Below are 21,216 nucleotides of genomic sequence, written 5' to 3' on the forward strand. Positions count from 1 at the left end.
TCCTAAAAATTGGATTAAATTATCTATTTCATTTTACAGATGAGTAAATTGAGGCTCAGAGAACTTAGTGACCTTCTCAAGTACATATATGTAGTAAATGATAAAGCTCAGGTCAAAATTAATTTGTATACTCCAAAACCCATGTTTTTCCCATGACTTCATACAAACTCCCTTTGATCCCTAAATACATTTTGACCTACCTCCAAGTTCCCCTAAGCCTTTCTGCATAAGGGGAATGATTAGAACACAAGTCAGGTGCACCAAAATCACAACAGGACAGGGGTTCTGCCACCTGCACCTCTCTAGATTTCCTTTTTTTTTTTTTTTTTTTTTGGTGGTACGCAGGCCTCACACTGTTGTGGCCTCTCCCGTTGTGGAGCACAGGCTCCGGAGGTGCAGGCTCAGCGGCCATGGCTCACGGGCCCAGCCGCTCGGCGGCATGTGGGATCTTCCCGGTCCGGGGCACGAACCCGTGTCCCCTGCATCGGCAGGCGGACTCTCAACCACTGTGCCACAGGGAAGCCCAGATTTTTTTATTTTTAAACTTATTAATTAACTTGATAAAAAACTTACAATATTTACGATATTCATTCTTCAATTGAGAAAACATTTCTCCATTCATGTTCAAGTATATCTCCAATGAAGTGCTGTAGTTTGCTTCACATGGTTCACAGGGATCCCTAATAAAGCTAATTCCTAAGTATTTTATGTCTTTGTCAATATAGTGAATAAGATTTTTTCATTATATTCTTCAGCCACTTACTGCTGATATACCAAAACCTTTGTTTTATAGAGTTGATGTAAGTAACGGCCTTTTGAAGACTGTTCTGTATCTTCTGCAAAACTCTTGTGAAAACACTGTTCTTGGTGTCATCACATGTCCCTTTAAGCAATAAGTTCCTTCCGGAGGTCAGAAAGAAAGGTTTTTATCCCTGAGACAAACTTAACCCAATGACAAAAGCTCTCTAAGTATTTTGTTTTTTGTCTTAGCAGGCAAGATATTAAAAGCTTAAGTTCATGTTTAACTGCACAAGTGAACTAAACTTACATACCTGGCACACACATTTTTCTGCTCCTTTTAAACTGTTTTGGTTTTCCTCATATTTTTAATTGTCCTATTTTAATTCTGTAATCCACCTTAAATTGTCTTTGGAGGTAGGCAGTTGGCCTAGGAAGGTTATGCACCTTAATATTCACATTCAAAAGTAATTAAGCTATATGCCAATTGAATAGTATCGTTCATCTGTTCCTAATTATATATGCTAAAAACGGAGTAATCAACCTTTTTCCTTCAGGACGCACTATAAATCTACCCCTTTATATCCTGCTCAAGAAAGTATTACAGAATACGCGAGTAATCCCATGGGTCACCTTAGGTCCTCTGTAATTTAAAAGAAAAATATAATCATTTTTCACAAACTTTGGTAACTGGTCGACGTGCAGCAAACAGCATGTCATCAAGACACATCTGGACACAAATGGGTGAAGAATGGTGAGAAAATGATTTTGGAGAAGCTCCTTGACAAGGTAAAGTAAGCCGTGTGCAGTTCCTGAATCATAACTTGTGAAGTCTTTACCGTCCCCTTTAGGCAAAATCATCCACTCTTTATTCTGAGTTCTGATGACTCTTTATAGTTACTCCATTCCCTCCAGGGAAGTCTTTCCTGCCGTGCAGGCTGTGCCTCATCCCTTTACTGTGCTTGCACTGCACCTACCTTACAGCCCATCCCTCGTTATATTACAATTGCCCACCTTTTAGTCTGTCCACGGTAAGGTCCTTGAGAAAAGGGACCATGTCTCAGTCATCCTTTATCTCCAGTGCCCAGCACAGGGCCTAAGCACTTCCCACCTACTCACATTGTATCCTAGTTGTTCATACTGTTGTCTTCCACCAGGAAAGAAAGATAGAGACCTTTTTTTTTTTTTTATCAGCAGGGCCTTAGCCACTTCTACATGCCCAAACCTGTCATATTACTGAACATCAAGGGGAAGGGCTTAATAAATACTGAGTGCTGTACCCTCCGCCATTTCTACCTTCCTATTTAAGCTTTCTTGGGCCATTTTTGGATCTTATTCCTAGGCCCGTCCTTGGTCCTCTAAACCTTTCTGATGCCTCAAAGTCACTAACACCAGTGTAACTATTGTACCACCTCCATCCCTTCTCCAAAAGAGACCAAGAGGACAACAGATTCTGAACAAATGTTGGTAGTTCTCCAAATGGGGAAAGAAATCAAGCTTTAGACAAAACACAAGCCAATCTATCTATGAACAAGGCTCCTTCCACGTATAAGCAATGCGTGATCTTTTGGAAACCATAATAATCATCCCTTAATGCACCCTTCTCCCAGTGCATCTCATCAAAACCTCTAGTGGGGGCTTCCCTGGTGGCGCAGTGGTTGAGAGTCCGCCTGCCGATGCAGGGGACACGGGTTCGTGCCCCGGACCGGGAAGATCCCACATGCCGCCGAGCGGCTGGGCCCGTGAGCTATGGCCGCTGACCTGCACGTCCGGAGCCTGTGCTCCGCAACGGGAGAGACCACAACAGTGAGAGGCCCGCGTACCGCAAAAAAAAAAAAAAGCTGTCAGACAGCTTACTTCCCTAGGAAATTTGTTTCCCCAACTTCCGAGATAATTATTCATACGTTCTCTGTTCTCCTCAAATTTCCAACATTCCTTCCTCTCCTCCCCACTCTCAGCTAATGACCTTGCTTCATGACTCACAGAGAAAAGAGATGCAATCAGATTAGAACGACCTCATCCTTCAACTATCAATTCACCAACTTTCCTGTATCTGGTACTCAAATGCTCTGCCTTCATTTCTGTTAAAAAGGGAAGAAGATAGATGAGATCCTGTGTCCTGTAATCAGATAATCTCTCATCTTCTTAAAAACACCTCTCCTACCATCACCCCTCTTTGCTTTATCGTTCCTGTGAGCATTCAAACAGGGCTCAGGGTCCCTCGCAAAGTTGCAGTCGAGCAGCTGGCCAAGGCTGCAGTCTCTGAAGACTAGAGGGGGGCTGCCAAGCTCACTCACAGGAGGTTTCGGTTCTTTGCCATGTGGGCCTCCCCATAAGGCTGCACAAAACACAGCTTCACCCAGGACAAGGGATCCGAAAGAGAGAAAGAAGAACACCTAAACAGAAGCCACAGTCCTCCTACAACCAAACCTCAGAAGTGGCATCTCACCCTTTCAGTTGTATTCGATTCCTTAGGATCAAGTTACTGAAGTCAACACTGGGGCTGAAGACAGGCATTAGGCTTCACCTCTCGAAGAGAAGAGTACCAGAATTTACAGACATATTGGTAAAACCATCGCTGTTTATGAATTTAAAGTCGTTCTAAATTTGGTACTCAATCAAGATCATTTCCTCAGCCTAGCATATATTCAGGGCTCTCCATACACTACCATTCAACCATTCCAGTATCCCTCAGCTCTTCAGCCAATTCAAACTCTTTATTCTGTGCCTTATTCACTCCTGCAGACAGTCACACTCCTTCTTTTAGCACACCTTCTTTGGAATTTCTAGGTCTACTTCTAATTATAGTACCATGAATTGACTTAAAGGTTGTGATGTAAATATTTCCAGTTCATTTTATCTATGACTTACATACACTGTGATTTCACTCCTTGAGAGCCAGGAACAAGTCTTCTCCTCAATCTGCATCCTCTGCAGTGCCTGGTATTAGGCTATGTATAACCATGAATCAACCAATCAATCAAGCTACCTAGCTATAGAAAGAAAATGACCTCAAAATAAAAGTAGATATGTTATATCTCTCTTGTCAACCAGGCAATGTTTTTACAACGTTGTTTAAATTATAAGGGATTGGCTGTCTCAGGTTTTGCTTGGTGTTGCAACCCTTCCCTTCTCTCCCTGCCTCTGCCTACATCCATGTCCACCTATAGCTCAGAACCATTTAGCTTGAAGACTTGCTCCCATCTCTATAACCAATCCGTGATCCTGACCACGGATGTGTGGGCACTGATTAGTTTAATCCTGGACCTCGTCTCAACTTGACCTTGCACCTGTACTCCGAACAACTGGTTTCTACACTGATTCAGAATCCACTTTTTATCACTTGTGTGCTTCTGATTAAGTAGATTCATGGTCCTATGTTTGAGTTCCATTCTTGGTGACTGTTTTAAGGATACCTGGGATTTGTTTAATCAGGTATGGCAGGACAAGCCGACACAGAAATGACTGTCACGAAGAAGTTGTTTATACTCACAGATACCTAGAAATAGGAGGCACAGCCTGCCACACAGGGAAGCAGCAGGGTCATTCAGGAGGCAGAGGAAGCAAGGGGGAAATGTGGGCAAGAGGCCTTATTGTGGATTCCAAAGGAAAGAACAACGGTAGCAGGGTAAATGGGTTCGGGACTGGCTAGTTTGAATAATTTCTGTGGGCTTTGGGGAATAGGGGTTGTCCCAAGTTGTCTGATACCCGGCCTGGGGTGATTAGGGCAAGGGGGATAGTGGTCTGGAGTATAAGAGCTTGAGAAAGGAAATAGTTGGACGTATGGGCTCTGGATTGGTTGGTTTGCATATGAAGGCATGCTCACAGTCATGCTCATTTACTATCGCAAAAAATTAGCTAACCCTGGGAGGAGCAATCCCTCAAGCATCAGCAAGGCCCCAGATGTCAAAGCACAAAATACAAAAACTAGAAAACGAGGCTATTATAATAGTAGCCCCCCTAGGTCGACCTTGGTCCTGCGTTCCTCCTGCTGACACCCTACTACCTACCCAGACAGCTGTCAAATACACACAGTATCAGCACAACCTAGGGATAAGAGAGATGGTCCTAAAATCAGATACACCTGGGTTAAAATACCTGACTGCTCCACCAGTGATGAGTTCTGCAACCATGGACAAGTCACTTAATATCCCTGAACTTCATCTTCTCATCTGTACAATGGAGATGACAGGAGTACCTACTTAATTCAGGTACTTACATCCATAAAGCACTTTGCCTGGAGCAGAGCAAGCAATCAAAATGTGTCAGCAATAATTACTATTTCTTCTCCCTCTGATTTCCCTAAAACAGTAGTGTGATTGATACATAGTAGATACTCAATAAATGTATGTTGAAGTTGACTGAACCAACAAAAGAAGGGAAAAAAAATCAATAAGTAATCCTAGCTCTTGAACCAATCATAGAAATGCAACACTTTCAGCAGACATAGGTTAGAATACTCGACAGGCTAGAACTTGGAAGTGAGACCTGGGTTGGAAGTCTAGCTTTAATATTTAATCCTATGTGACTTTCTAGGACAGGATGGAGATGCTACTGGTAGCCTCTCCAACATCCATCCCTCCTTTCCCTCGCTTGGAGAGCCCCCATTTTGTTCTGCGGTCCCCATGGGACTCGGGAGGGCAATCCTATCGCCTTATTCAGGGACAAACCCTGGAGGGTCCATTCCTATTGCCAGTGACTGGTTTCCAGATGGGAATGTGACCCTTTCCACTGTAGTCATTGTTCATTTGGCAAGGAAATTCTGCCTGTGTAGCTGTAGACTTCTCGCAACCATGAGGGAGGCATCCTACGGCCCAAGTCAGCAAGCGCAGGGTGGCAGAGTAAAACCACCTGGGTCCTCAGTACAATAACAACAGCTAACATCTAATAGGTGCTTACCGTGCTTCAGCTATTCTCCTAAACATCTGTGTGCATTAACTCACACAATCCTCCTCACTGATACCCGGCAGGAATGTTTTTATTACTGTTTTACACAATGAAAAACCTGAAGAATTTAGCAATTTGTGCAAAATCTCGTAGCACGACATGGTAGAGTTGGGATCTAACCTATCGTTGGGCTTCAGGATTTATGTTTTTGCTTACCTGGATCTGGAAAATGTGACTAAGACAGAATCAACCAGTTCCCTCTGGGCTTGTTATATGAGATTTTAAATGTCTTATTCAGGCAATTTGAAGCGTTTTTGCTAAATGCAGCTGATGGCATCCTAATACCTATATTCAGATTCTTCACCTTTAAAATGGGGATACGTCTCTATGTCTCCTAGGGTTGCTGTTAAGATTAAGAAGAGTTCCATAAATGAAAATACCATCCTCACTTCTTCTGAGGACTCCGACCACAGTCATCACCCCTTTCGCGGTTGTCCGTAGGTTTACTGAATGGAAGGTCTTATTCCGAGACTCCACCCTAGCCCAGGAGCTACGTGTGCTCCTAGGTCTCTGCCCATGCTAATGTATATATCCTCCTGGAAGTGGCCAGCCATTGCCTCATGTATAAAAACTAACTCATTACCAGGGAAAAATATTCTCCTAACAGATATGTATTATAATGCAAACTCTAGACGCAGGAAGATTTTATTTTCTATTCTTTTTTCATAATTAGCTGCAAAATCAAGTTATGTAGTGAAGAGCTCAGTGGATTAACACATCCTAAATCAGCTCAAATGAAGAAGAGTTACATTCTGAGCTCACTGTCATGACATAGTATTAACTGATACCTATAATTTATAGCCATATGAAAATAATGAAAAAGTATGAATACAAAATTTAAAATATTAACTCCTGGATAACTTTCCCAAAAGGGTAGAGCCATGGAAAAGAAAGAAAACTTTCGTACCTTGATCTGTGCCAAATCCCTGGAGAAAAAGGTCTCCTGATGGTCTAAGGAAAAGACTTATACATTTTGACGAGTCTTTTAAGATCTATTATGTCCTGTTCTAAAAGAAACTGCTCATTCCTTTAACAAGTTGTTCAGCTGCATGTGTATTCTGCATATTTTTCAACTGCATCTTTGTCATTCCCAATTTTTGAAGATGTCTATAAAAGGTGAATTATCTATGCATTGCACTTTCAAAATCCAACTTCCCTTCCTTTTCCATTCTATGTCAAAAGAATTCTCACTGTCAATGTAAATTTAAATTTGTACAGTACTTTATACTTCACGAAGTACCTTCACAGTCATTTTCTTAATCCACAACAACTCTAAAAAAAGAGATAGGACATACATTCTTATCCAAATTGTCCAATAAATTTGTGAATTTATTTATGCTTGTTTTCATGTATTCATTTATTTGACAGCCATTATGTACCAGGTACTATTCTAGGCACTGAGGATGCAGAAGGAAACAAAACAGTCACCATCTTCAGGAAACTTAAATTTTGGCAGGAAAGCCACACAATAAACAAGTAAACAAATCAATGAGGAAGCCTAGATTCAAACCCTGGCTGCTTGATCAAAACTTTAGAGCTCTTTACAGGATACCAATCTGCCTCCCTGGTCCAAATCCACTGATGCAAATGTTATCTTTGCCATGAATTTTGGCAGTTTGGACTTGAATCTCTTTGGGTTTCCAAAAGGTCTCAGATGTTTTCCACTCCCCTAAAGTAATCCAATGGACAACAGTCAAAATGGCATTTAATAACCAACACATTCAGAGCACTATTATATTCCCCCAAACAAGAGAATCGTGGAGGGAGTTAAAATTGAATTAAGAAAGAAACATATGGGGGCTTCCCTGGTGGCGCAGTGGTTGAGAGTCCACCTGCCGTTGCAGGGGACACGGGTTCGTGCCCCCGTCCGGGAAGATCCCACATGCCGCAGAGCGGCTGGGCCCGTGAGCCATGGCCGCTGAGCCTGCGCGTCCGGAGCCTGTGCTCTGCAACGGGAGAGGCCACAGCAGTGAGAGGCCCACGTACTGCAAAAAAAAAAAAAAAAAGAAAAAAGAAACATAGGCACACGTAATTGTTTCTGTGCATTAACTCATATGATCTTCATCGCTAATTCTTGGAGGAGGTCAGCTAAAGGATGCAACAGCTGGCTGACCCAAAAGCGGGCTCGGGCAGTCGGAGGCTCCTGCCCCACTCCCCTGTCCTTGGAATGAATGCTCCATCTACTATTCCCACACTAGAAGCTGTTTCCAGAACGTAGCCTTGAGAGAATAGGGTGCTGTTGAGACCACCTGGAGAGCCTACATGCCTGAACCTCGTTAAAACCTCTATATAAACTCCTAAGATTCTAGCAGGTGGGTGCAGAGGTCTACCTTCATGTGTAAGTTCCCTTGTTTATTACACCTGCCACCTACCCACTTGGACTGATCTGCATCTTTCTTCCGTCCCTCCCTGCCCTCTGTGTACGGAGCTACCTTCACATTTCACCAGGGGAGTCCCCAAGGTTGCAAACCCACACTAACACCAGGTAGGAATGTTTTATCACCGTTTTACAGATCGAGAACTGAGACCTTGGAGAATGCACGCAATGTGTGCGAGGTCACATAGTAATACATGGTAGAGTCAGGACTTAAACCCAAAGCTGGGTTTCAGAACTTAGGTTCTTTGCCTCTATGCTTTACTGGATCTAGAAACTGCTGCTGAGACAGAATCAGCCTGTGCTAAGACCATTTTTTACCTGGAAAAATAGGTTCACATTAAGTTTTGAAGTACAAATTAATATCCTGCAAGAGTCTGCTCATTTAGTTATCAGCAGTTGTCTGGCTACACAAGGTTTCTACGGGACAGCATCTCAAATGACTGCCCTTGCCTGTTTTCCATCTCACAGCACTCACGAGCAGGTTAACTTGTCCCATGTATCATTAGTAATTCATGACTTATTTGTGAAAGTGCAGGGACAGCACTACTACAGGCCTAATACAATGAATCTCTTACTAGGAAGAAATTAACAAATGAATTGTTGCTGATCAATAAGTGTTGAAGAGAAAATTACAATGATAGTAAAGCCTAAATAATTTATACACGATATTGATTTTTTCATTACATTAATTATTCTTTACAGCACACATAAGGAACTAGGAGAATAAAACTTTCAAAGCAAAGAAATTTATCTACCGTGTTGTATTGTAGGCTTAAGTCTGAATTGAAAAGACAAAGAATGGACCAGGATAGTTGACAAATATTTTTAGACTAAAAATGCATCAGGTAATCAACTGGACACTTCCAATGTAGCTAAGTTCCTTTGTGTTGCCCAACGTTTTTATACACAATACTTTTAATAGTTATTTATCAAGAGAAGTACTGATAGAAATGTTTATAAATAGAAATATTAGAAATAGAATAATCTTTCGTGGCTTATATGAAAGGCACAACGACAAATTCGCTGAAGCCACATGGGAAAGAAAACGTTCTCTGAAACCTCTCCCAGAAGCTTTAAGTTAACTGGACTTAAATCCAATTGAACAGAGTGCAGGTTCCTTATTGCTAATACCTTTCATAGCCAGCAGAAAACAATTCCCTAAGGCCATTTTCTCACAGCAAGTAACTTTCATATGGAAGTAAGGGCCTGAAGATGACCCTCCTGTTTACACACTATTGCTGACTTTAACCTTGTCACAAAATGCTGTCCCAGAGAACAACAAAAAAGTATTGTGCATAAGAAGGGCTGTGAAAGAGGACGGAGGTCGCTGTGTTCTTCATGGATGACGCTGTTCCCAGCAACTCAAAATCCCCTCCTACAGATGGGAGAAATGAATTGAACCCATGTGCACCAATCCCAATGGATGTTCTAGGTACAGACATGGCACTCAAAATTGCTTTTGTCATTCATATGCTGAATAGCATCTTGTTCACGGTGTTTTGACTCTAGAAATTAAAGCAGTGAATCGATGGTTCTTTTCTTATCTTTTCTATCGGAGTTTTCTCAGATACCAACTTCACTTAACTATTTTTCAGTATCTAATATTAGGAGATTCCAGGTTCATGATGTTTTATACAGAGTTGCATGAATATATACTTTCAAGCACATCCTATCTCCCCCCAAATAAAGATGGAAATAATGTTTCAAAAGTCCTTTAAAATTAAAACTAAAAACATGAGAATAGTTTCAAGTGTGATATAATTTTTTTCTTCCCTCACCTGTTACCTTCAGTGACTTAAAGCCACATTAATATTATTTTTAATGTGCTTAATGTTCTTGGAAGAAAATCTAAGCAACAGAAAGCATCTCATCTCGTGAATATGCTTTTGCAAACCAGAGCCAGTTTTGCAAATTATTTTGTCATGTCTTAACTAATATTGTTATATAACTTCAAATTTATAAAGTACCTCACACAGATAAAATATATTGATAAAATGTATATTATCCACTCTGTATCAAAATACAGATCCAACTGTCCAAATGTGTCACTCTCACCAGTCAATTCTGGAGCACTACGGGGACAAAACACCCAAATCTAAGATCATTTTTATTACTCAGTGAAAACCCCTTGTTATGGTGACGGCTCCACTGCTGAGTGTCCTTTGCTGCATCCACCATTCTTTGGGTGGAGACTAATGGTCCATACAGAAAATATGTGGTACAGGTACTAAATGAAAGAGTATTCGTTCTTAGTCTCATATGTAGAATTGAATTGGGCATTCATAAAATGAATTAGAGGAAACTTCAAACTATTTTAAGTCACTGTGCAAGTTCTTCTCCATTTTCCTCCCTTCTACCCCTGCAACCCCAAATCCAGTCTCCACCTTTCTCTGCCTTGGTGAACCATGTGGAATGAGGAGCTCGCTCGTCCTTTAGCTTCCAGGTAAATCCAGCCACTGGAAGACAATGGGAGGAGACGGACAGGTGGGAGGAGAAAGGAGTCAAGATATTTATTTCCTTCCCCCCACCCCCCTCAGCTCCTTACTGCTAGCAGTGGCTGCCTTCTACAAACAGCTCCTATGGGGAAGCCCTTCCTACCTCCAAGACTGTAGCTCCTGTCAGGTGCCTACAGACATGGGAGGCTGACACTGCCTGCCTGGCTCCACCACTTCATGCCCAGGGTGGTTAACTGCTTCCCTTGTTAATAGTTGTAAGGAACCTCATGTTCAATGTCGGTACCCTTACTCGGTCCATACCTCTGTAACTAGTCCACTGGCAACACCAGAGGTGGTTGGTACCTCTGTTTGCTGCCAGGACCTACAACACAGCTACTAATGTTTGAAACAGCAACCTGATACAGAAGAATAATGTATAAGTAAATAAAAGAACATCGGCCACATTCAGATACACCAGCACTGCGAATACACCAGACAGCCTCTTAGATAGGTGATTACTTCCCATAAATGTACTAATGAGACAAACCATTGCATACGAGATGCATTTCTGACCTCAACTCTCAATATCACCACGTTTCTGATTCAGTTCTTTAAGGATTTCATTCTTCACCTTGACTACTTTCGTCCTTCTCCTCTCCCTCCTCCGTAGCATCCTTCTAATTTACTCTCTGCATTATCACTGTCTGTTCTCTCTTCCTTGACATGTCACCTTGTTCTTTACTGTGTTACATGGATCCTACCTGCAGATTTCCACACACAGGCCAAGTTACCACATACCTATGTTTAAAGTCCTGTTTACTTTTCCTTCTGGATCTATGTTTTCATTTTTTTAAGAAAATCTATACAATTCTACAAGTTCCTAATTAGAGTCCACAAAATACAGAAGCTATCATCCAGGTTTACAGTCATACATCCATAACCTTGAATTCTTTGAAAGAAATACTCTGTAAAATGTAATAAATAAATATGGAGGACATCGAGGTGTTTAGCTTTTCTACCCTCTTACGTTTATAAAAAAACTAGAATGCAGGGGCAACTGTGAACATGTGGTGTTAAATGCAAGCTTCTGACAATAAATGACCCAGTACTTACCAAAAAAGCATGGTACTATATTAATAATAGCAATGAACTACAAATATTTATGTGCCCACAGGCGACTAATTCAATTTCACTGCAGGACTGCTTCATTTATGAATTTAATTGTACGTGTTTAAACATTTTTGTTGCTGTTTCATTAATATCCCATAAAAAATAAAATGACATGCTGAAGAAGAGGAAGAACGCAAGTTTCTATTCACAGCATTAATTAAGTGCCCACTGAGTGCCCATGGTATCCCGAGTATTAACATTTACTTTTATCATTTATGGCTTTTCTTTTGCATCACACCTTGCAAGTTCATTTTTGCATTGTTCAGGATGAAAAGTTCCAGATTCAAAGAGGGAAGTACAGCTTTACATATCATTTTATTTTCACACAAAACAATGCAGATGTGTAGGATGACTCCCATGAGAGAATTAAAATAGTGACTTTGTCTGTGTCAGGCTCTGTTTGAAGAGTGCCACATGCATTCTTAGCACTCACCATGAGATAGTACTATTATTCCTCCCATTTTCCAGAGAAGGAAACTGAAGGACAGAGCAGGTAACTGACTTATTCAGGGTTACGTGACAGCAAGTGGTTGAACTGGATTAAAATCGAGCTACCTTGACTTCACAGCCCACGCTGTAAACATGACCCTAATCACATTCACAAACTGGGCATCAGCACGATTTTCAGGAATATTCAGGGGCTGATATATTGGTCATTTTCTCCAATTTCTGTTGAGGACTTTTTTCCTTACTCGGGGTCTCCTTCCACTACTCTCCAATATCACAATCCTTAACCACAACCGCCTCGACCATCGGGCTTTGACCAGTAATAATCCAGAGTCTACGTTACTGGTACTTTTCTCATCCTCCCATCCTACATCAGAGTTCTCACGCTCTTCGTTTAGGCTGATTTTTCCCTGAAGTGAGAATGAATGATGAGATTAACCTTCCCAAGAGGCAAGAACATCTGTTTGTACCCAAATGAATGTCTGATCTGTGGCACACTAAGAGGAGAAAGCTTCTAGAATGTTCTAATAAACCTTGGGCTTGATGCTTACTTTGACTCTTCTAGTGAACAAGGGGAGTTGACATCTTGTTAATTATGAAAGGCAATTATTAACAATTCGAAATTGCACGACAAAAGAAGACAGGGATGACACCAAATGTTTGATAATCCCATCTTTCAAAGAACCAAAGTCTTGTCAAGTTATGACGATATTTTTTAAAGGTAATCTAGAACATAGAGCATATTTTTAGCCGACACTGATTGAACATCTATAGGTCAGTCTCTGTACTGGGAACTTTGCATATGTTTACTGACTAACTGTATTTGCTAGAGGAAGATATAAACAAATAACACTTGTCTAGGTTCAACAAGTATTTAGGATAATTCCCAATACATAGTCAAATGCTTAGCTATAATTAAAACAAAGTTATATTAGCCAATTAAAATCATCAGAGACTTATCTGTGATATCCATAATTTAACAAACTCAAAAACAAGATAATTGATTACTACAAGATATTAATTTGGGTTCCGCATTTACTTGTTTTCATACTAAACCTATTTCTTGGGCTAATAATTTAGTTCATGACTCTTAAAATCACATTAGGATTTGCCAGTCTCAATTAAACCTGTTTAATTCATTATCAAGCATAAATAACTTTCAAATGGCATAAGCTTCTGATTGTCCTTAGTCAAAATGAGACGATAATAATTAGCTTTGGGGAATAATAAGAGTCTAAGATGAAGCAAATCCATATCGCTAGTGGCTAAATTTACCTGCCTTCCAATTATTACATGAACATTTCTATTTCTCTGAAGTCAACCCTTTCAAAAATCCCAAGGTAACCAGCAAGAAAAATGCAGAAAAATAAATCATCTCTTACCATCTACCACTTCCAGTTTTATCTTCACAACTCAAAAAAAAAAAAAAAAAATGAATGGGTTTAGTTCAACCTCCTTCTGATTTATAGCAAATATCAGTGGTTTGAACCAGAAGCAATACTTTAAGAGACCCTGCACTGAACATATAAGTGGATTTGGCATATAGACAGAATAATCTCTTATCTCCTTGGTTTTATACTGCACACAAACCTGATGGTGAAAATTAACCTTCTTTGCAGTTCCACATTTCTAATTAGAAGAGACATCAAAAAGATTATCCCTTAGAAAGCAGTATGGGCCATAATATTCTAGATAGCCTTGAAACAGAGCTCTGCAGCCTCCTTATATATTTTAGCCTGCTGTCTAAAGGAAAAGTAATAACCAGATGGTGTTCCAAAGTGGTTATGGCTTTTTTGTGGCAAGTTGTGTTATATTTTCTCACCTTACCTTTTCATACTTATTATGAAGAAGCAGACGTTTTAATATACAGGACCTATTTATTGCTTTTGGCCTTGAATGTGTAAAATAGTCTATACCATCAGACTGTGCTATACTAAAAGTTTCCTTGGTAGAAATGCTGAGAAATCTCTGAGAATTAACTAGCTCATTTTTATAATCCTTTCGTGTGTGTGTGGTGGAGGTTGTTTTGTTTTCTCTGTACAGGGCAAGAAAGAGGACAAGAAAGATACTGTGAACTCAGCTTAGATTAGAACACAGAACCTTGAAATAAAAGGCCACACAGGCTAAGCCCTTCCCCAGGAAGAAATTCCTTCTACAACATCAGTGGTTAATTAGCTACATCTAAAATGTTTACTGCTGGGGAGCACGCCGCTTCACAAAAGAGTTCATTCTCATTGTAGACAGTTATAAATTTTAAGGAATTCTTTCTTACTCTGAGTTGAAATCCTTATCCCATCACTTCTATCCTACTTATCCTAATTCTATCCTTTGGAGAAATACAGAACAACTCTCCTGCACCTTCCACATCTTCCCTCTCTGAGTATTTGAAAGCAATTTTTATGTCTCTCCTATTTTTCCCATCTCCATATTAAATATTACCAGCTCCTTCAATTATTCCTCATACAACATGATTTCCAGATGCTGCGAATAAACTGGAGTAGTAGCTTGACTCAAAATTTTTCTTAAAAGTTTTTTAAAAGAGATCTGAAGGCTTATTTACAACTATAATCGACACAATTACAAGGACTATGCAGAACCCAGTGGTCTTCCAGAAGCTGTATGCTAGCTCTCCTTGTGATACACACACACACATACACACATACACACTACTGATGGGATGGTTCTGTGATACAAAGTGGGTCAGAGACCCTCATTTCCCTGGCCACACCGATTGGCTGAAAGAATAGTCACAAGTTCCAAGCTGGGCTAATCTGAGTCATTCCCCAAGGTTTTAAATTGGAACTCAGAGAAGGCCTGCTTTCCTCTTAGCTGGTGGAGCTATTAGAGTTGATAGCCATTTACTCATTTCATGGAATAAGCCAATTTGATATAATGAGTTCAATATGAAAAGGGGTGTGGGGAGAAAGTTCCCAAATCTCCAGTTCCAACCATTCTTAAAACCAACTCTACCCCTATCTTTCCTGTGTTCTGGTTATTAAGTCAATAATTCCCCTCTGCCTGAATTGAGCCTGAGTCAGGTTTGTATCATCTGCAACACAGAGGGTCCTATCTAACACAATGCTCATAACGTTCCAGGCACGCTAACAGGACCAATAGAATGCGGTCATAAAAGGGAACAACTGCCATCCTACCCTACAAAAGGTATGGATGGAATCGCTTTCCATCATTTTAAGAATGAGAGCGATACCCACTTATTGAAGAAGAGCAAGGTCCATCTTGCCTAATGGCCCAAGCTCATAGGGCTGACACTATTTGTTCAAAACTGTATTCCTAGACCTATCACACAGTAGGTGCACACAGTAGGTGCTTAAAACACTCTCCACTATAGTTGTCATAGTGAACAGAAGAAACAGTAGGCAAAACATTGAATATAAATTATCAAAATGAAGACACCAGTTCCCTGGGGAAACTTTAGACATATTACACCTCCTTAGTATTAGATAACCCATTTGCCATATAAATTATGGAACTAGATTATCTCTTCAGTCTTTTTTTAGCCATAAAATGCTACGATTTTACCCACACTCAACAATGGTAAAGAAGAGTCTTCCAAAGACCTGGGTATGCAGACAAAAAGGGGAAACATACTGCAATAATGAAGGAAGGAGAAAGATAAGGAGAAAGAATATCCTACCAAATAAATAATAGAGAAAAGAAAGAAAAGGAATGGGAAGAAATCATCACTAATATGATAAAAGAGGTCATTCAGATAAGCCGTCTTCCTCTTAGCTTCCTATCTTACTCTAACCAGTTTCTGTGGTCAGAAATGCCCTCTGTACTGGACCCAAATTGCCAGCCCCAGAGCCTTGCCCCTTCCCGGCCCCTTATAACCCCTATGACAGTTCCTTCCGCTCTACCACAAACCTCCTTCCAGAGTTGGCTCCCTGCTTCTGCCTTTGGTCCTAGATGTTCCCAACTCCTCTCTCACCATTCCAACCAGTTTTTCTTGTCACCAACAGAATGTGTACTCAGTTATATTGTGTCCTCCCACCCCTGTTTCCCATCCTGTCCTCTGCAATGACTGATGCCCAAATGGCCATCCCTAATTTTCGATTCATTGCTTAATGTTTTGAACTTAGAATTCTGTCTCCATACAAATAATGATAAAATGGCATCTCTACGAATTAAGGTGACCCATTTACACTGAGCTGCTCTAAGGAACTGACCTCACATCCTTTCGTGGAAGAAGGCCTTGATTAGGGGAAATACTGCTATTACAATGAGCAACTAATATTTAAGTATTACTATACACCTGCATAGTAAGTATTGAGTGCTGTGTGCCAGCATATTATACTATGCACAGATACTATACCAAGTATTTTACATGCATTTGCTCATTTAATTCTCATAACACCTCTAAGAGGAAAGTACCAATATTATCCATATTTAAAGATGAAGAATCTGAGGCTCAGAAAGGGCAACTCACTAACTTACACAGCTAGTAAGCACAAGAGCCACGTCCATCTGACTCGATAATCCTTGCTCTTACCTATAACATGACCCACAAGGACACTGATCCCTGTGAGAAGTGGGGAAGGAGGGGACATTGGGGGAACCAAAAGCAAAGAGACTAGGGCACCAAAGTCAACATGATCTACTTCTTGATTTTGCTCAGAGTCAGCCCTATTTGAAGTAGAACCTTGTTCCCATTACGTAGCAATAGATTATCTGTCATTTTGCATTGTGGAAATGGACCCTCCATTATCCAAGCTAATCTAGTTGACTGTAGAATGCTGTACACAGACATTCTCATGACAGACAACTAATTCAATCTTCTCTGTGAGGAAGGTGCAGCTGAACACCTCTTCAACTTTTTCCCTATCGCTTTTGATGCAGGGCACTTCGCATAAACCACAGCTATTCCTTCCTAAAGTATCCAGAGAAGAAAAGTAACTGAGAATACCAGGAAAGAAAGAGAGGGTGAGGACGAAGAGGAGGAAGGATTATAAAAAATGGTCCCCCAAAAAATACTACCACAAAATTTTAAAAATTTTTTAAAAAGCAAACCAGTGCAGGTGATTATCTGATAACTTCTGATTCTGAGAGAAATGAGTCCATCACTAAACAAAGAAAAGCACTTGACTGTGCAATAGAAACCATATGTTCAAATAGCCAAGGTGGCATTTTCCCACATCACACAGCAGAGAGATACTGAGTATTTCCTATAGAAGTAAGACCTCACTGTTGTAATCTGCGCAGGGTCTGTAGCAGCAGCAGCATTTCATCACTAAGCAAAAATCCAATTATTTTTAGATTCCATAATCTCTAATTCCTCTAAAATCTTCATCTATTCACTAACAGTTTTATATACATTGATAGAAAATAATGCCAATCCCTACTGAAGAATCACTAGATGTTTCTATGTGATAATCAGTCTCTAGTTTAAGTGAAATGGAAGCTGGGAATCAGACTAGTAAACTCTTTGGGGTCACTCAGGAATTAATACATAAAGGTGTAAATACAAAAAGTACCATTTGGGGGGAAATGTAGCAGAGACTCTCTCTCATGAAATAATAATGTCTTTTGGTAGAAAGTTTGTAAGTAATTATCAATTGAAAAATTGTCTTAAACTAAAATAGAAGGGCAGGATCTAAAACACTACACAATTAGAAATCTTTAAAAGTAAAAAGTCCTTAAAACCTAAGGAAGGAGCCTAATGCTTTCATTCCAAGTCCAACCAGTTTCTTATTCTAAGCAATTTCCTTTAAACAGGGAAAGGAGGAGAGAAAGTATTTGAAAAACTGCCAGAGTAAAAAAAATCCCATAATGAAATTTTGCTCATTCTTAGAGAAATGAAGTAGAATTAGATGCTTCGGTGGTGGTGAATTCCAGAATCTGGGTAGCTTCCAGTAAAGGAAGCTTTTCCATAATGTCAGGTGCAAAAGCTATCTGATATCAACATGCTGAGCTTGAGTTTTTAAAGTCCTATTTCCTTGCACCAAATTGTTTGAAACCTTTGAGACAAAAACCTCAGTAAACTAGTATTCCAAGCTTTTAATATTTTAGTCCTTTGAGCAAGCATGTCAGATTAATCTTCAAATTGCAATGGGCAGAAAGAACATTCAACCAAAATTCTTAAGCCCATGCGTCTCTCAGAGGATGTTAATAAGGTATGCAGTTTCACTGGCTATTAAGATTTCAAACTTTCCTAATTCTCAGCAGCATTACTATTTAAAAGCGGGTATGGATGGGGGTGGGAGAGGAAGCTAGTCTATCCTGAAAGGAAGGGATTTTACTTATTAGATCTTTGAATCCACCTAGCATTTACCACACTTCCAGGCACAAGTAGGCATTTAACACATACTTTCAGAACGAGTTGATGGATCGGCCTGGGGGAGAGTGGAAATCTTGCTGAGAACAGCATGAGTCCAAACCCTGGCGCTGCTCAGCAACAAAGCCCATCTCCAGAATTAGGGTTATAGAGGTAGAGCAGGAAATTGAACGTGTGTCTTCAAAGTGGCATCAAGAGGACTGTTTCCTGAGCTGGAAAGCAGCCACCCAAGAGCCACTAGGCTCGTCTCTGGCTTCCCCATGCCTGGAAAACTCCTGCCCTGCCTCTCTACCTCCAGCTCCCCCTGCCTTTTACCGGATTTGAGTTTCCACTCACAGCACTCAGGTACAGGATTCGACCTCGCTAGTCTAACCCAGGCCTCCTGGCCATTGCGCGGTTCTCCGAGCACCGACTGGGAGGGAGGCCACACCGTGCTAGGCAAAACGAAGGACACACACACGACGATGGTTCCCATCACCTTTGGGGGAGGGGGGGCGGGAATCGACGGAGGGGGAGGGGGGAGCGAGTTCAAGGCCAGGGCACCATCCAAAGGTTCCTTATCGCTCTCCTAAAGCCTCTGGCCGAACCGCTGGAAGATGTTGGGGAACCAGCAGCACGCCGCCCAGTGAGCGCGGGGCCGCCGGGGTCGGGACTTGGGGGAGCTGGGAGGGGGGTGGCAGTTGGCAGGAAGCGAGACGCGGAAGGGGACAGTACCTGGTATGGCTGTGGTTGCGGGGACAGTCTTTCTTCTCCATGATGGCCGGCACACAGTTGGTGAGCTCCGTCCAGTCGGCGTGCAGCCCGCAGCTCCAGCCGGTGGAGAAGCGGGAGAAGAGCCACGTCTCCTTCTTGCCGGGCCGGTGGCAGGTGCACTTCTTCTGGCCGGCTTTGCAGCTGCACGGCTGCTCCAGCCGGATGTTCTTCACCAGGTGCCGCCCGAACGTGGTGCCCCCGGTCTTCTGGATGTGCAGGAACACGATCACGTCGCGCCCCTTGATGTTGAAATCCACGAAGCGGGTCAGGTCCTTCAGGGTGAAGTTGAAGCGCGGCACGAACCGGGGCAGCGACCCGTTCTCCGGGGCCTCGGGGTCCGGCTCTTCTTCCTCCTCCTCTGCCTCGTCCTCCTCCGGGTCCTCCGGCTCCTCGTCCTCGTCCTCCGGCGCCGCGGCCCCCCGAGGTCCCTCGGGCGGCCCCCGGGGTGGCGGGGGCAGCTGGGGCCGTCGCTCCCAGTCCTCGAGCGGCGCCTGTGCCGGGCGGGCGGGACCGGGGGCGGCAGACTGGCCGGCCTCCCCGGCGCGGGGCTGCTCCCCGAAGTTGGCGCAGGAGCTGGTGCAGGAGGGGGACACGTACTGGTACATGATGACCACGAAGAGAAGAGTGAGCACCGGCGTCAGCAGCCACTTGTTGAACCTTTCATCCATGGTCCCGCTCTCAGGCCGGCAGGCTAAGCGGCGGCGGCAGCGACGTTGTCGGGCTCCCGCTCGGAAGTTTCGGGGGCTCCGGGGCGCGGCTCCGAGCCCGCCGCTCCTCCATGCCCCTGACGCTGAGGCGTGCGGCTGGCTGGCGGCCCCGCGGCACACCGGCGCTCCGGGGCTGACAGAGCCGGGCCTGCGAGTCTAGCGGGGAGGCGGGCGCCGGCGCGCGCGGTGGCGGCTGCGGCGCGGGGCGCCCTGCGCTCCCGGGGGCGCCCGGCTCCGCCGGCTCCGCTGGCTCCCTGCTCCCGCCCGGGCGCGGCGCGCGCTCTCAGGCGGCGCGGGGCACCCCGCCGCCGGCGCTCAGTCGCTGGGGAGCGCGGCTCGGGTCCTGGACCTGCCCCGGGGCAGCCGGGCAGCCAGGCAGCTGCGGCCGCGAGCTTGGGGGCTGCATGAGGCTCTCCAGGGCTCCGGCCAAGGGCAAACGCGCGGCCCGGCCGCCCGCGGGCCCTGCGCCCCGCACGCGCGCCCGGCGCCTCTGCCCTCAGGTCGCGAGGCGCCGGAGCCGCGAGGACGGACGGCGTCCGCCGCAAGTTAGCAGAGGAGCTCCCCGCCCCCGTCCCGCCCCGCCCCGCCCCGCCCCGCAGCGGCTGCGGACTAGGCGCCGGTGCGAAGCCGCCTCCCCGGGCGAGGCGCACTGCTGCTCCGGGTCGGTCGGCCCAGGCGCGGGCACGCAGACACACTCGCTCACACTGGCTGGCGCCGCCACAACCCGCCAGCCGGTGTGACAGGAGCCCTGCTACCCGGAGCGAAAACCTGCCCTAGGTAAGGAGCATGCGCCAAAGCCTTCCCCAGCCCCCGAAGAGTTTCCAGGGGAGGAGTCCGCGGCTCCGCGGGGCTCGGAGCAGGCAACTGGGGGTGGGAATCTCTTCAGCCTAGAGCCAGGAGAGATTCGGGAGAAAGGCAAAGGCGGAGCGAGGACAGGATCCGAGGAGATCGTCGCTGGCGCTGATCCGAGACCTCCAAATCCTCAGCTTTCTCAATCTGAGAGTGGACAGAAATCTGGCCAGTCTGTCTGCAAGGATAACACCTGCCCACTGCTGGGCAGACTCACCTAGGCAAGACTTGGCAGGAGTTGGCTGGTCCCTCGCCGGCAGGGGATGTTGGCTCTACACTGCTTTTAATCTCGACACAAGAGTTGTAACTGGTGCTCAAGTTTTATTCTGGTCCTTCCGCACGTACAGACTCGGTGTGTTCAACTCTACAACTTTATTCAACCAGCATCCATTCATCAATTACCCATGAGGCTCCTACTGTCTATCAGGCTCTGTATTCGATGCACACTTCGTTTCTTCCAGTACCAGATAAGTCCAGCCCACAACCATGCAGCACTTAGAT

General features: G+C 43.7%; 1 protein-coding gene across 2 annotated transcripts in view; it reads right to left on the reverse strand.

Moving 5' to 3' along the window:
• HS6ST3 (heparan sulfate 6-O-sulfotransferase 3) overlaps positions 1-20,367 on the reverse strand; it is a 647,173-nt gene extending 626,806 nt beyond the window's left edge. For both annotated transcript variants that reach the window (XR_007473134.1, XM_004273650.4), the window contains exon 1: positions 19,121-20,367. Coding sequence is in view for 1 of the 2 variants with exons in the window: in XM_004273650.4 (XP_004273698.2) it covers positions 19,121-19,827 (707 nt within the window). In the remaining variant the exon portion in view is untranslated. The remainder of the gene's footprint in view (positions 1-19,120) is intronic.
• Positions 20,368-21,216: the final 849 nt, after the last annotated feature.

The sequence above is a fragment of the Orcinus orca genome, chromosome 18 (genome assembly GCF_937001465.1).
Source record: "Orcinus orca chromosome 18, mOrcOrc1.1, whole genome shotgun sequence".
In the NCBI taxonomy this organism is placed as follows: domain Eukaryota; kingdom Metazoa; phylum Chordata; class Mammalia; order Artiodactyla; family Delphinidae; genus Orcinus; species Orcinus orca.